The 16,014-nt window shown below is 43.8% G+C and overlaps 1 protein-coding gene across 1 annotated transcript in view; it reads right to left on the bottom strand.

Moving 5' to 3' along the window:
- LOC144593835 (dynein axonemal heavy chain 6-like) overlaps positions 1-16,014 on the bottom strand; it is a 317,525-nt gene that overhangs the window by 169,610 nt on the left and 131,901 nt on the right. Inside the window, exons 27-28 of the mRNA XM_078399952.1 lie at positions 3,419-3,669; positions 1,522-1,753 (exon numbers count right to left, since the gene is read on the bottom strand). Of these exons, the coding sequence (XP_078256078.1) occupies positions 1,522-1,753; positions 3,419-3,669 (483 nt within the window). The remainder of the gene's footprint in view (positions 1-1,521; positions 1,754-3,418; positions 3,670-16,014) is intronic.

The following is a 16,014-nucleotide window of genomic DNA, read 5'->3' as shown; positions in this document are numbered from 1 at the left end:
GCCTTCATAACAAGAGGAGTTGAGTATAGGAACAAAGAGGTCCTTCTGCAGTTGTACAGGGCCCTGGTGTGACCACACCTGGAGTATTGTGTGCAGTTTTGGTCTCCTCATTTGCTATTTAACATTCTTGCTATTGAGGGAGTACAGCATAGGTTTATGAGGTTAATTCCCCAAGTTGTGGGGCTGTCATATGATGAAAGAATGGAGCGACTGGGCTTGTATTCACTGGAATTTAGAAGGATGAGAGGGAATCTTATAGAAACATATAAAATTATTAAGGGATTGGACACACTAGCTGCAGGAAACATGTTCCCGATGTTGGAAGTCCAGAACCAGAAGCCACAGTTTAAGAATAAGGGGTAGGCCATTTAGAACTGAGATGAAGAAAAACTTTTTCACGCAGAGAGTTGTGAATTTGTGGAATTCTCTGCCTCAGAAGGCAGTAGAGACTGATTCACTGGATGCATTCAAAAGAGAGTTAGATAGAGCTCTTTGGGCTAGCGGAATCAAGGGATTTGGGTAGAAGGCAGGAAAGGGGTACTGATTGTGGATGATCAGCCATGATCACATTGAATTCTCCCGATTGAATCACACAGTGCAGAAACAGGCTATTTGGCGCACCACAGCAGTATCGGCCTCGTACCTTTCTATCCTGGACCTGCTGAATTCTTCTGCTGGACTCAGTGGGTCAGGCAGCATCCGTAGGGGAAAGCAGACAGACAATGGTTCAGGTTGGGACCCTTCTTCAGAATGAAAGGTCTGTCCATTTCCCTCCATAGATGCTTTCTGACCAACTGTGTTCCCCCAGCAGTTTGTTTTTTCAAGTCAAGATTCCAGCATGTGAAGTCCCTCGTGTCTCCTCTCTAAATCTACTACTCTTCACTTTAAACATGTTTTTTGCAGCAATCCTCCTCCGTAAAACAGGTCCATCTGAAAAATCTGTTGAGCACAATGCTTTTGTCCCCAATTATTACTCTTTGGTGGATTTTTAAAAGTTTATGGTCTCCAGTAAAAATAAGCGATAAAGGAGCAAATAAAAATTGCTGGAGGATCTTGGTCAAGCAGCATCTCAGAGACCAAGGGATGCTCAGTTTCAGACGATACCCTGCATCAGAACTCAGAGTGAAAAGGGTATATAACCTGTATATAGAAATGAGAGGGGACCCAGGTGACATGGGGCGTGATGGGGAGATGGAGCCAGGTGGAGTAGGGATGGACAGACTATGGCTGGTGAGTGAGACGTGGAAACAGTTAAGAGGCATTTGGTGTCAGATCCTTGCCTGGATCAGAATGTTACCATGATGGGGGGGGGGGGGGGGGGGGGCTGACCCAAGACACCAGTATCCCTTTGCCTGATTTTCTCCAGTTGTTGTTTTATTGTTCCAGATTCTAGCATCTGCACTCCTGTATCACCAACAAGATAGTATTTTGGTGGAGTATTTTGTGGAGTAAAATGTTGGAATGAAATTAGAATTATGGGAAAGATACTATTCTGATCATTGCCCAGCACTGAACACTTACCCTAGCAAGGTCTTTGACCGTTGCTGTTTTGCCTGCCCCTGATGGCCCTGCTGGTAAGCCTCCGAGGTTCAAGTGCAGGGCTCCAGTCAGAGTAAGCCAGCAACGGACAGTCAGTGGTGTGATCACTAATCGAGGTGAACAGCCAAGATACTCATAGCCATAGATGAAGGAACTTTTGGCCTGCATGACGTAGCACGAGCTGTTCTGCGTGTTCCATTCATAACGCAATTGCCTGAAACACAGAGTTTCTGTCAGTGACTCTCCACGCTTTTCAAATGCACTGTATTTTAGTAGGACGACAATGACCCCAAGTCACAATGTATCTTACAAATGTACCCACTGGGCTTTGTGCTGCATCACAGGCTGTCTACTACGGTTTCTGTGTGAATAGATTAAGTTCATAACACTGTTACAACCTGACAGCTTACTTCTGTACAAGGTTCATCCATCCACCCACTATACATATGAAAACGTGTACATATGCACATACAATATCTATAAACACCGTGAATGTTCTCCATCTATGTATGCATATATCATATGTTTATGTAACAACATAATATAAATTAGGCAGATGCATAAACAATGTCCATACCACAGTGCGCATATGAAGTCTGTGTGTCTGAAATAGGGTTTCAACCCAAAATGTCACCTATTCCTTTTCTCCAGAGTAACCCTCTGAGTTACTCCAACATTTTGTGACTGTCTTCAATGCAAACCAGCATCTGCAGTTCCTTCCTACACATGAAGTCTCTATATGTTCAGCAATGATAAATCCCAGTACTGAATGAGAAATAAATAGTGGGATAGTTCAGTCATAAAACACTCTGCTGAATCAAGTGTGTCATGGACCAGAGATTCTTGAATGAAAACGCACAGCAGAGCAACAATAATGTTTCAGAAATTGCTCGAGACTCTCCAAGACATTGCATGGATAACAAAGAAAAATCACAGAGTTGTGCTCCCTGCACGTTTCCTTGAACAATTACACATGAACAAACTAGAGATGACAGCAAGAAATTGCACTTTGATTAACATATGATCAATATGTTAATAGGGGAATTCTACATTTCCCTTGATCTCCATCCCCTCTATTGTTTGTTTCATTTTCACACCTTACCCTTCCTTATCTCTGATCTCCCTCTCCCCTGACTCAGTCTGAAGAAGGGTCTCGACCCGAAACGTCACCCATTCCTTCTATCCAGAGATGCTGCCTGAGTTACTCCAGCATTTTGTGTATATCTTCAGTTTAAACCAGCATCTGCAGTTCCTTCCTCCAACATGTCTCCATGAGTATGATGTGCTCAGTGACCATTGCAAAAGAATAGCACTATGTCTCCAGGTGCAAGTGCTTTCATTAACAATGATGGAGTGGGGTAACAATGCTGCAGAAATTGAAAAGTTGCATGACTAATGGTGGAAGAGTAGGGAGGGGTTGAACGAGGATGGTGAGTTGGATAACCGATGGCAGGTGAAGAATGGGTTGACAATGCTGCAGAATGGACAAATCAGGTGATGAGTGGTTGGACTGGGCAGGACCAAGAGGAGGAAGGTTATGCAATTGCCAGGTTAAGAATATGTTCAGTAAGGGTTTACAATAGTCAACTAAATCCTGAGCTGGACAACCCCATTCCAAACCCTCAACCCTGAAAGAAACCTAATAGTTTGTCTGTAAAGATCAGCCTGTAAAGGGCCAATGCCCGATGTCACCAGTTGGTAAATGCAATCCCTCTACATACCAAAAATCACCCCACTTTTATCCATGGAGCCATGGTTCTCTATCAACTGACACTTAAATTGTACCATTCTGCCCAAAACTCCAATGCAGGCAGGAGACAGAAGGGATTAATGGATTCTGCTCCAGGACTAGAGCAATGCTTTGTAGACTGGTGATTACCTGCTCCACTCAAAATCTTCCGCTTTGAAGACTTTCTTGCTTATCAAGTCACTCAGCACATCGCGACAGTGCACGTTGATGGTCACCATACTCTCCAGCACCATCTGCTGGGAGGCATGCAGAGGCTCACACACGAGCTCAGCCAACATATCAACTCTGTTCATCAGCTCCAGATGGACACGCTGCAGCTGGCTTTGTGGCTGGGCTCCACTGAAGCAGACCGTACAATCGTGGTTGAACATTATCTGGCTCTGCACAAAACATGCAAACAACAAACATCATAACGTTGTGTCCTGCTTGTATTTTTAGTTTGAAGCAAACCCAATGAAAACTTGAGGCCCCATTTATTAACCTTTACTTTATTAACCATTTTAAATGACTATGATCTGGAAGGATGGTGCCAGCATCTTTAATACTAACTTTTAAAGGAGAATGAGAGAAGAAATCCTGTGATCTGGAGATGGAACAGGAGAACAAGACAAATGAATAACTTACAATGAGTCAGCTCAGAATAACTGACCGTGACTTTCTACACCAGTACCTTTAAGATGTCTGTCGTGAATTCCAGACTCTTGCATTCAACACCTTGTCCAATGAAGGCAAGCATACCATACACCTTCTTTACCACTCTATCTACTTGAGTTGCCATTTCATGGAGTTATGAACATGGACCTCAACGTTCCTCTGTACATCAATGCTGTTAAGGGTCTTGCCATTAACTATATACTTTCCACTTACATTCGACCCCCCAAAGTGCAACACCATATTTGCTTTGATTAAACTCCATCTGCCATTTCTGCAACCATTTCTGGAGCTGATCTATGTTTCGCTGTACACTTTCACAGCCTTCCTTACTGTCTCCAACTCCACTAGTTTTGGTGTCATCTGCAAATGTATTAATCCTGCCATCTACATTAGCATTAAGGTCCGTTATAATTATATATCACAAACAACAGAGATCACCGTACAGATCCCTGGAGAGCTCCGCTGGTCACAGACCAATTCCACCATCGATCTCTGCCTTCAATGAGTATGGGAGTTCACAATGCAAATGCCCAAGTCATCGTGGATCCCATGCATCTTAATCTTCTGGTTCAACCTAGCTTGACGAACTTTGTCAAATGCCTTACTAAAATGTATGTAGACAACATCCACTGCCCTACCCCCATTGATCACATTTGTCACCTCCTCAAAAATCACAATCAAGTTCACAAGACATGACCTGCCATAGGGCAAAGCTACGCTGACTATTCCTAAGTAGCCCATTATCTTCCAAATGCAAATAAATCTTATCCTGAAGAATCCTCTCCAATAGCTCTTCTACCACTGATGTGAGGCTCATGAGTCTCTAGTTTGCTGGATTATTTCTACATCCCTTCTTAAACAAAGGAATAACAATAGCCAGTCACCGGGACTTCACTTATGGCTGGAGAAGATACAAAGACCTTGCTATCTCCTCTCTTGCCTCTCTCAATAACCTGAAATAGATCCTATCAGGCCCTGGGAATTTATCCATCTCAATGCTCTTTCTGATGTCAAACTGCCCTAGCATATTAGTATTCCCCACATAGATCTCATTGTCCTCTGTGTCTCTCTCCTTAGTGAATGCAGATGCAAAGTAATCTTCTAGCATCTTGTGACATTGTCTGACTCCAAGAATAAATTCTCTAGTTTATCCTTAAGCGGTCCTACCTTTTCCTTGTTATAAGTTATAAAACTTTAGGATTTTCTTAAATCCGACTTACCAATGACAATTCGTGGCCATAATTGGCTACTTGAATTATTTCTTGTTGCTTCAAAAGACCGGTCTGATTTCATCTCTCTAAACCTTACAAAGCTTCTTTTTCTTTTTGTCCAAATTTACAATCTCTTTGATCTTCCAAGGTTAATTTACCTAGCCTACCTTATACTTCCTCCTTACTGGAACATGCAGGTCCTGAACTCTGATCAGCTGGCCTTTAAATGACACCTATATGTCAGATGTAGACTTACCAAATAACAACTGCTCACAATTTACACTTCCTAGCTCCTGCTTAAAAATGCCGTAATCTGCATCACCCCAATTTTGTTCCTGCCCCCATAGTTCAGACGTATCCTTGCTCATAACTACTTTAAAACTGATGGAGTAGTGATCATTCTCAAATACTCTTCCACTGAAATACCAGTCACCTGGCCCTACTCGTTTCCCAGGTCCCATATGGTCCTTCCTTGAGTCGGACTATCCACCTACTGTTTCAGGAAATCCTCTTGGATACACTTTACAAATTCTGCCCTGTCTAAGCCTTTTGCACATGAGTGAGACCAATCAATATTGGGAATGGTAATGTCGCCCACCATGTCTTCTTGGTTACTTTTGTATCTTTGCATAATCTGTCCATCTCTGTTCTTCTATCTCCTGCTGGCTATTGGGTGGCCGAAAGTAAAAGTCCATTGGAGTTATTGCTCCTTTCTTATTTGCTGAGCTGTTCCCATATTACCTCAGTGGACAAACTCTCCAGTATGTCCTCTCTGAGTGCCACTGTGACACTCTCCCTGATCACTGAACCAACTCCTACACCTCTTATTTTCCTCTCTATCATGTCTAAAACATCGAAACCCTGGACTGTTGAGCAGCCAGTCCTGTCGCTCTTACAACCAAGTCTCTGTAATGGCAACCCTGTTTCTCTTCCCATTGATGCTGACTGGGCAAGCCTGTTTCTCTTCCCACTGAGTGTTTCCAGCATTTTCTGTTTTCCTTGTGAATGGCTTCCTCCTATAACTGGTAAATTAATTTTAGGGTGGGGGGGAATATCCAAATGATTAATGTAAAAGCCCTGGTATTGGAACACTCATTGGCATGTGACCAACATAAATCCCAGGGAGGCTTCCTAACTGGGCCAGTCTACCCTGAACAGTGGAACCTAGGTGCTACTTATTCAGACGTCATTAGTCAACCCATCACTGGCTGTCAATCCCTTGGTGTCATCCAGAAGTTGATAGTGAGCCACATTTATGAATCGTGCAATTGCTAGGTGAGGACTTCCACAATCCAGAGTCAGCAATAATGAAGAAATGGTGATTTGTGTTCAAGGCTCTAAGAGTGTGACTTGGTAGATAATTTACCAGTGTGGCATTCTTAGACGTGTGTGCTATATGACTTTCCAGGTGGCAGGGATTCAGGAGATGCTGTCAGAGAAGTCTTGTTGATTTGCTGCATTTCACAGCCGATTCACATTGCAGTTGTGGATGCACTGGGGTTGAGGCAGATAACAGTATGGACATCGCAGACTCAGGCCATGTGAAGAGAGTGAACTAACCTTACAAAATGTAAACTATGGAACATGCTTTTTATAAATAAATTCATTGACAATGCATAAAAAGTTCATAGATCACAGTGGATTTTATAAGCGTTCCCATTGTTAGAAACTGTCAGCCAATAAATCAGTTCCTCAAACACTGATGGCCCACCAGTCAACTAAAGAAATGCTGCAGCAGTCTTGTAGGTTTTCAAAGGTGATTGTTATAGCTACTGAGCATCTTCAGCTCTACAGATAAAGAGGTCAGCGATTAAAGCCTCCAGCACCTCTCTGACATGCTGATATGACAGCGCAGAGTCCCCCAGCCTTAGGAGCTTGGCTGTCTGATTGATGCAGCCCATCCTAACTCAATCCATCTCCGAAGGGCAGGTGTCTGATTCTATTCCAAAACTGGAAAGGAGTTGTACTGTATAATGTCACATCATTACTCCCATGTAACCCATCCAAACCTTTCAAACCACTTTCCCTCCTTGCTTTGTCACCTCAGTGACATGACCCATCTCTGGCCACTTCAGTCCAACTACTCTCAGCTGGGCTCTTTGCCCAATTCAGACACCATTCCATAGCCACATGACAACTTGGCCCTTGGTAAACTGCCCAATTGGCAGTCCTGTGAATGCTGTTCTACTGCAGAGCAAAAGAGCAGAGCATTCTCATTCAAAGACTGAGCTGACTAATTTCAAGAATTTGTAAGTACGTAAAAAAACAAAGTGCTGGAGGAACTCAATGGATCAACCAGCATCAGCAGAGGGAATGGCAGATGACATTTCAGGCAGGGACTATTTTTTCAGAAGGTAAAGTTAATTTTAACCTGTTAACAGGGTACAGATGGAAAGTTCATTACTTCTGACACTCAAAGTAAAAATATTATATCTGACTGAAAAATACCCTTAGTTCAGGTGGATACTCCACAGCTCCATAAAGGAATTCCAGAGAATTGCAGATGTAGCCCAGACCATCACACCAAGCCACCTCCCTTCCATTGACTTCTACATGTCACGCTGCCTCGACAAAGCCGTCAGCATAATCAAGGACCAGTCTCACCCCGGTCACTGCTTCTTATCCCCGCTCCCATCAGGCAAAAGGTACAAAAGTTTGAAAACGCATAAGCCTCCAAATTCAGGGACAGTTTCTCCCCAGCTATTATGAGGGAACTAAACGGTCCTCTCATCAGCTAAAGTGAGGTCCTTATCTTCCATCTACCTCATTGGAGACCTTTGAACTATCTTTATCGGACTTTATCGGACTTCAACGTTAAATCTTGCCCTAAATGTTATACCCTTGATCCTTTTCTGTACACTGTGGACGGCTTAATTGTATTCATGTATAGTCTTTTCTTTGACTGTCTAGCATGCAAACAAAAGCTTTTCACTGTCCACTCGGTACATGTGACAACAATAAACTAAACTAATAGGGTACTGCAACTCTGGCATTTGTTGAAAATACATCTTCTTTATGCTAATGATACAAAGATAGGAAGGAGAGATAGTTGGCTACAGGCCAATTCTTTACAGATAGGTTTAGTGAGTAGGCAAAGATCTGCCAAATGGAGTACAATGCAGATAAATGTGAAAGTGTTGGTTTTAGCAACATATTATCTAAATGGTCAGATATTGTAGAGTGAGATCTGTGTGTTCTATAATTCACAGAGGACATGCATGCAAGTAATTTGGAAAGCCAAGAGAACATCATCATTATTCCTTTGGGAATTGAATTTAAAAAATAGGAGGTTATGCTTCGTTCTTATAGGGCATTGAAACCACATGTAAAGTACATTAAAGGAACAATGTTGCTGATTTGGAAGCTGTTTATCTGGAATGGATAGTTGTCTTACAAGGGAAGGTTGGACAGGGTAGGCGTATATCTACGGGCTTTAAATTAGCGAGAAGAGGCAATTGAAACACAAGATCTTTATGGATCTTAACAGGGAGGAGATGGAGAGGATGCTCCTCCTGTGAGAGAATCTAGAACTAGAATTACTATTCAAAAATAAGGAAACATTCATTTAAGGCAAAATGTTTTCTTCCATAGGGTTGCAAGTTTCTCTTCTTCAAAGGGCAGTGGAAGCAGAGTCTTTGAATATTATTAAGGCAGATTTAACAGGTTCTTAATTAATGCCATGGGTTGCTGAAGGTAGATGAGAATGTGGTGTTGAAGGTAAATCAGATCATCCATGATCTTATTAAATGGTGGGGCTGAACTTGCTCCTAAATGATGATCTTTCAGAAAATAAGCCACACTGAGACACAGCACGTCTCCTCAGAAATGTAAATGATCTCAAACCACAAATGAAAGAGACCAATGTCTATTCCTCAAAGAACCTCATAGTCAGCTGGTAAATTTATTCAATTGCTTTTTTTACAGGAACTTGGTGTGTGAAATCATAGTGATTACAATTCAAAACGACTTAGTTTATATAAAGCAAGTCACAAAAACAGTTTCCAGAACTACTCCATCATCACCGAGTCCTCTCCACATCGCCTTACCCTCTTCAACTCCAGCCTGCACTGTTTCAATTGTGAGGGGGTCAACATTTGCTGCTTAATATTGAGAGAGTGATAACTGAATAATTCAGTAGATTATATTTCTCTTTAAGTAATGGTGTTCATCTTCTACACTCTGTTTCAATTGTACACATACATACATCGGTGTAAACATCGGTGTAAACATTTCCCAGGCAATATTCCTTTCATTGTCTTCCCTGTAAAGCTACCTTAATGAGCCCTAAACAGCATGACTGAAACATTCAGGTATCAGGGTGGTCAGGTATGGTTATGAAATCAGTGAAATGCCTTTCTCACTCTTTTTTGCTGGTTGTACTTTTAAAAATAGGATTTATTTTTCATTGGAAACTGGGTTAGATACTGACAGCTGTTCTTTCTCCCTGGGGGATCCTCCTCAAACTAGACTGAGAAAGGCAAGGATCAATGCCAGCAAAGCACAGTGCATCACATAAGCCTTGGTGACACTTATACAATAATTCATTGGGATAACAGTCGAGGCAGCAGTCTTACTGCGTTTGGTGCTCTTTGATGCCGAGACACATGTCCCAGTGACAGCAAGGCAGCTTACCAGAGGGCAGAGATATAAGGTGATTTGCAAAGAAACCAGAGGGAGGGAAAAGGAGAATTTATTTTTACCTAGCAACTAGTCATGCTCAGGAACATGTAGTTTGAAAGCATGGTGGAGAATGATTCACGAGTAATTTTGAATAAGGAATAGGATAATGACACAAAAACAGAAAATAACTTGCAGGTCAAAGGAGAGGTTCCAATGTACTGGAAAACCACAAATATAATATCTATATGCAAGATATGAGGGAGATAGAAAACAGGAAACTAAAGGTTATTGTCACTAGAAATATGCCAGAATCCATTATTAATGAAGTAGCAGCAGGATATTTAGAAAGTCATAATACAGTTAATCAGAGTCAACACGGCTTTATGAAAAGAAAATCAAGTTGTCAAACTTTATTGGAGAACGAGCAAGGCAGAAAAATGTTAATGCGGAAGGTAAGGGCTTGTGGTGTTGAGGGCAATATATCAATAGGCAGAGGACTGGCTCACTCAGAAAATTGAAGTGCAGAGTAAATTGGTCACATTTGTTGAACTGTAATCAGGGGTATCACGGGGTTTGATGCTGTGGCCTCAGGCAACTGCAGTTTACATTATGAATGGGTGGCACAGTGGCGCAATTGGTGGAGCTGCTGCCCACAATACCAGACACCCGGGTTTGATCCTGACCACGGGTGCTATCTGTGTGGAGTTTGCACATTCTGCCTGTAACCACGTGGGTTTCCTTCAGGTGCTTACAATTCCTCCCACATCCCAAAGATGTGTGGGTTGGGAGATCAACAGGCCACTTAAATTGCCCCTAATGTGTAGGGAGTGGGTGCGAAAGTGGGACAGCATAGAATTAGTGTGAACAGGTATCAATGATCGGTGTGGGCTTGTGTACCAAAGAGCCTGTTTCATGCTGTATCTTTCAAAACAAATGGATGAAGGGATTAAGCAAACTGCAGTCAAAGTTGTCTTTGATACAAAGATGGGTGGGAAAACAAGCTGCGAGGAGGCCACAAAGAGTCTGCTAAGTGCTACACATAAGTTAAGTAACTGGGAAAAGGTCTGGCAGATGGAAGCTAAGGTGGAGAAATACAGGCTATCCATGTTGGATGGAAGGAGAGAAAGCAGAATAATGTTATCATAGAATGTTGTAGTACAGAGAAATCTGGATGGCTTCCTACACTAAACAAAAATATGATTCAAGTGTACTGTCACAGAGTGGTTAAAAATTCAGTGGTTAAGTTGCTGAACAAAGAATTCAGAAACTTGAACAATTAATCTGACTTTTTTTTTTAAAAAGGCTGGTTATTAGTAATGATAATCAGAAAATGACTGAATCGTTGCAAAACCTGGCCTGGTTAATAATACCCTTCAGGGGAGGAAACATCCTATCCTTCCTCAAAGTCCGGGAGCAGAGCAAGGACGCCCGTTGGCTGAGCAGTAAAGTAAGTGCTAATCACAGTTGAACAGGCAGTTTAAAAAGAGCGCCAAAAGGAAGTAGTAGTCAATTTGAAAAGTCCGGGAGCAGAGCAAGGACGCCCGTTGGCTGAGCAGTAAAGTAAGTGCTAATCACAGTTGAACAGGCAGTTTAAAAAGAGCGCCAAAAGGAAGTAGTAGTCAATTTGAAAAGTCCGGGAGCAGAGCAAGGACGCCCGTTGGCTGAGCAGTAAAGTAAGTGCTAATCACAGTGGAACAGGCAGTTTAAAAAGAGCGCCAAAAGGAAGTAGTAGTCAATTTGAAAAGTCCGGGAGCAGAGCAAGGACGCCCGTTGGCTGAGCAGTAAAGTAAGTGCTAATCACAGTTCAACAGGCAGTTTAAGTGAGAAGTCAGGTAAATTGGACAATCAGGCAATTTAAATTGGTGATATAAGCAAGGCTCACAAAAGGGTGCAGCCCAGTGAGGGAAGTGCCCAGTGAGAAAAGTGCGAGTCTTTGGCTGCGAGTCTTCGGCGAGGAGGCTGAGGTGAGGAGGATACCATTGTTTTAAGCCAGAGCTGGTTATAGGCACAAGGTGATGGCGGAAAAGTTGGTGCGGTGTGTTTCCTGCAGGATGTGGGAAGACAGGGACGTCGCGGGAGCTTCTGGGAGCTACACCTGCAAGAACTGTGTCCAGGTGCAGCTCCTGAAGGGACGTGTGGTGGAGTTGGAGAGGCAGTTGGATGACCTCAGGGCCATCCGGGAATGCGAGAGTTTCCTCGACAGGACCTATTGTGAGGCTGTCACGCCAAGGGTCCAGGTCGAGCGAAGGTGGGAGACTGTTTCCGGGGGGAGTGGACGTGGACTACAGGAGACCCCAGTGGCTGTGCCTATTGCAAATGGGTATACCCTCTTGGGAACTGTCGGGGCAGAAGACGTTTCCAGTCCGAGTGGCGGACCTGTTGGCAAGGATACTCGACAGGGGAGACCGAAGTCTGGAAGAGCCGTAGTGGTCGGTGACTCCATAGTCCGAGGGACGGACAGAAGATTCTGTGGCAGCAGGAGGGACTTGAGGATGGTCTGTTGCCTCCCTGGTGCCAGGGTTCAACACATCACAGACCGGCTTCAGAAAATCCTAGCGAGGGAAGGCGATCAACCTGAAGTCGTTGTGCACGTGGGCACGAATGACGTCGGGCGGAAGAGGAAGGAGGTGCTACAGCGGGAGTTTAGAGAGTTGGGAAAAACGCTGAGAAGTAGGACGTCGAAGGTAGTTATCTCTGGACTGCTACCGGTACCTCGTGCTGGTGAGGCCAGGAACAGAGAGATAGAGGGTATGAATTTATGGCTGAGGGACTGGTGCAGAGAGCAGGGATTTAGATTTCTGGACCACTGGGATCTCTTCTGGGCTAGGGGTGACTTGTACAAAAGGGACGGGTTGCATCTTAACAGCAGGGGGACAAACATTCTGGCAGGCAGGTTTGCTAGTGTGACACCTGTGGCTTTAAACTAAGTAGTGGGGGGGAGGGGTTAACAAATTGTGAATATGAAGATGAGGTAAAAGGGAATACAGGAGATATTGCAAAAGACTCTCGGAAGAATGGGAACAGAAGTTCTAGAGCGGAAAAGAAATTAAGGGCAGGGCCAATTGTGAACGATGTGAGAGGGGAGGTAAATACAGAAGTTAAAGTGTTGTACTTAAATGCGCGTAGTATAAAAAATAAAGTGGATGAGCTTGAGGCTCAGTTAGTCATGGGCAAGTATGATGTTGTAGGGATCACTGAGGCATGGCTACAAGAGGACCAGGGCTGGGAACTGAATATTCAGGGGTACACAACGTATAGAAAAGACAGACAGGTGGGCAGAGGGGGTGGGGTTGCTCTGATGGTAAGGAATGATATTCATTCCCTTGCAAGGGGTGACATAGAATCAGGAGATGTTGAATCAGTATGGATAGAAATGAGAAATTGTAAGGGTAAAAAGACCCTAATGGGAGTTATCTATAGGCCCCCAAACAGTAGCCTCGACTTAGGGTGCAAGTTAAATCAGGAGATAAAATTGGCGTGTCAAAAATGTAATGCTACGGTGGTTATGGGAGATTTCAACATGCAGGTAGACTGGGAAAATCAGGTTGGAAATGGACCCCAGGAAAGAGAGTTTGTAGAGTGCCTTCGAGATGGATTCTTAGAACAGCTTGTACTGGAGCCTACCAGGGAGAAGGCAATTCTGGATTTAGTGTTGTGTAATGATCCTGATCTGATAAGGATGTGGGTCCCTTGAAGACAGAAGCAGGGGAATTTATTATGGGGAACAAAGAAATGGCAGACGAGTTAAACCGTTACTTTGGATCTGTCTTCACTGAGGAAGATACACACAATCTCCCAAATGTTCTAGGGGCTGGAGAACCTAGGGTGATGGAGGAACTGAAGGAAATCCACATTAGGCAGGAAATGGTTTTGGGTAGACTGATGGGACTGAAGGCTGATAAATCCCCAGGGCCTGATGGTCTGCATCCCAGAGTACTTAAGGAGGTGGCTCTAGAAATAGTGGAAGCATTGGAGATCATTTTTCAATGTTCTATAGATTCAGGATCAGTTCCTGTGGATTGGAGAATAGCAAATGTTATCCCACTTTTTAAGAAGGGAGGGAGAGAGAAAACGGGTAATTATAGACCAGTTGGTCTGACATCAGTGGTGGGGAAAATGCTGGAGTCAATTATAAAAGACGAAATTGCTGAGCATTTGGATAGCAGTAACGGGATCGTTCCGAGTCAGCATGGATTTACGAAGGGGAAATCATGCTTGACAAATCTACTGGAATTTTTTGAGGATGTAACTAGGAAAATTGACAAGGGAGAGTCAGTGGATGTGGTGTACCTCGACTTTCAGAAAGCCTTCGACAAGGTCCCACATAGGAGATTAGTGGGCAAAATTAGGGCACATGGTATTGGGGGTAGGGTACTGACATGGATAGAAAATTGGTTAACAGACAGAAAGCAAAGAGTGGGGATAAATGGGTCCCTTTCGGAATGGCAGGCAGTGACCAGTGGGGTACCGCAAGGTTCGGTGCTGGGACCCCAGCTATTTACGATATACATTAATGACTTAGACGAAGGGATTAAAAGTACCATTAGCAAATTTGCAGATGATACTAAGTTGGGGGGTAGTGTGAATTGTGAGGAAGATGCAATAAGGCTGCAGGGTGACCTGGACAGGTTGTGTGAGTGGGCGGATACATGGCAGATGCAGTTTAATGTAGATAAGTGTGAGGTTATTCACTTTGGAAGTAAGAATAGAAAGGCAGATTATTATCTGAATGGTGTCAAGTTAGGAGGAGGGGGAGTTCAACGAGATCTGGGTGTCCTAGTGCATCAGTCAATGAAAGGAAGCATGCAGGTTCAGCAGGCAGTGAAGAAAGCCAATGGAATGTTGGCCTTCGTAACAAGAGGAGTTGAGTATAGGAGCAAAGAGGTCCTTCTACAGTTGTACCGGGCCCTGGTGAGACCGCACCTGGAGTACTGTGTGCAGTTTTGGTCTCCAAATTTGAGGAAGGATATTCTTGCTATGGAGGGCGTGCAGCGTAGGTTCACTAGATTAATTCCCGGAATGGCGGGACTGTCGTATGTTGAAAGGCTGGAGCGATTGGGCTTGTATACACTGGAATTTAGAAGGATGAGGGGGGATCTTATTGAAACATATAAGATAATTAGGGGATTGGACACATTAGAGGCAGATAACATGTTCCCAATGTTGGGGGAGTCCAGAACAAGGGGCCACAGTTTGAGAATAAGGGGTAGGCCATTTAGAACGGAGATGAGGAAGAACTTTTTCAGTCAGAGGGTGGTGAAGGTGTGGAATTCTCTGCCTCAGAAGGCAGTGGAGGCCAGTTCGTTGGATGCTTTCAAGAGAGAGCTGGATAGAGCTCTTAAGGATAGCGGAGTGAGGGGGTATGGGGAGAAGGCAGGAACGGGGTACTGATTGATAGTGATCAGCCATGATCGCATTGAATGGCGGTGCTGGCTCGAAGGGCTGAATGGCCTACTCCTGCACCTATTGTCTATTGTCTATTGTCAATGTGCCCTCTACATCCGTCTCTTCCAGTGCAGTTAACTATGAAATAGCCAAGGCACCCCTCAGCTGAACTACACATTGAAATAACTACTACATTGAAATAGAGAGAAAATGAAACCAGATGGCATTAATTCACACATGGAATTCAAATATATCAAAGTCATTTCCAGTTCAGTTGACCTTACACAGTTCACACAAAGACCTGGAGACTGATGTCCCAACTGGGGGAGCAGTCCCACAGGCTACTCAAGCTGGCATAAAGAATTATATCTTACAGTCAACATGCCAGACTCCTCCATTACAATCCCTGCCTGTGGAAGAGGACAGAACCACTGGAGATGCAGAGAAACGAGAGGGAATGGCCCTGGGAGTTATCCGCTTTTAGCTCCAGATCCATGAAATCTTGTGACATTAGGCCAAACTTGAGCAACTTGGTCAAACCTCCCAAATATCAATAATCCTCTTTCCTCAGGTGACAGGTTCATACCCCTCCACATGAAAAAACATTGGAAGAAGTGTGTAAAACATGTTCTGGATGGGATACTTCTAGTCCACCGCCAAAGAGTAGCCCGGTGGCACCACTGCTGACCCAACTGGTCAAAGCCAAAAGGACAGAGCTGCCAGATCGGGTCATCATCATATCATCATCATATACATAGAGCCGGAAACAGGCCTTTTCGGCCCTCCAAGTCCGTGCCGCCCAGTGATCCCCGTACATTAACACTATCCTACACCCACTAGGGACAATTTTTACAT

This window comes from Rhinoraja longicauda, chromosome 5 (assembly GCF_053455715.1).
Source record: "Rhinoraja longicauda isolate Sanriku21f chromosome 5, sRhiLon1.1, whole genome shotgun sequence".
NCBI lineage: Eukaryota > Metazoa > Chordata > Chondrichthyes > Rajiformes > Arhynchobatidae > Rhinoraja > Rhinoraja longicauda.
Note: the sequence above shows the minus strand (reverse complement) of the source record. Positions and strands in the feature narration are given on the sequence as shown.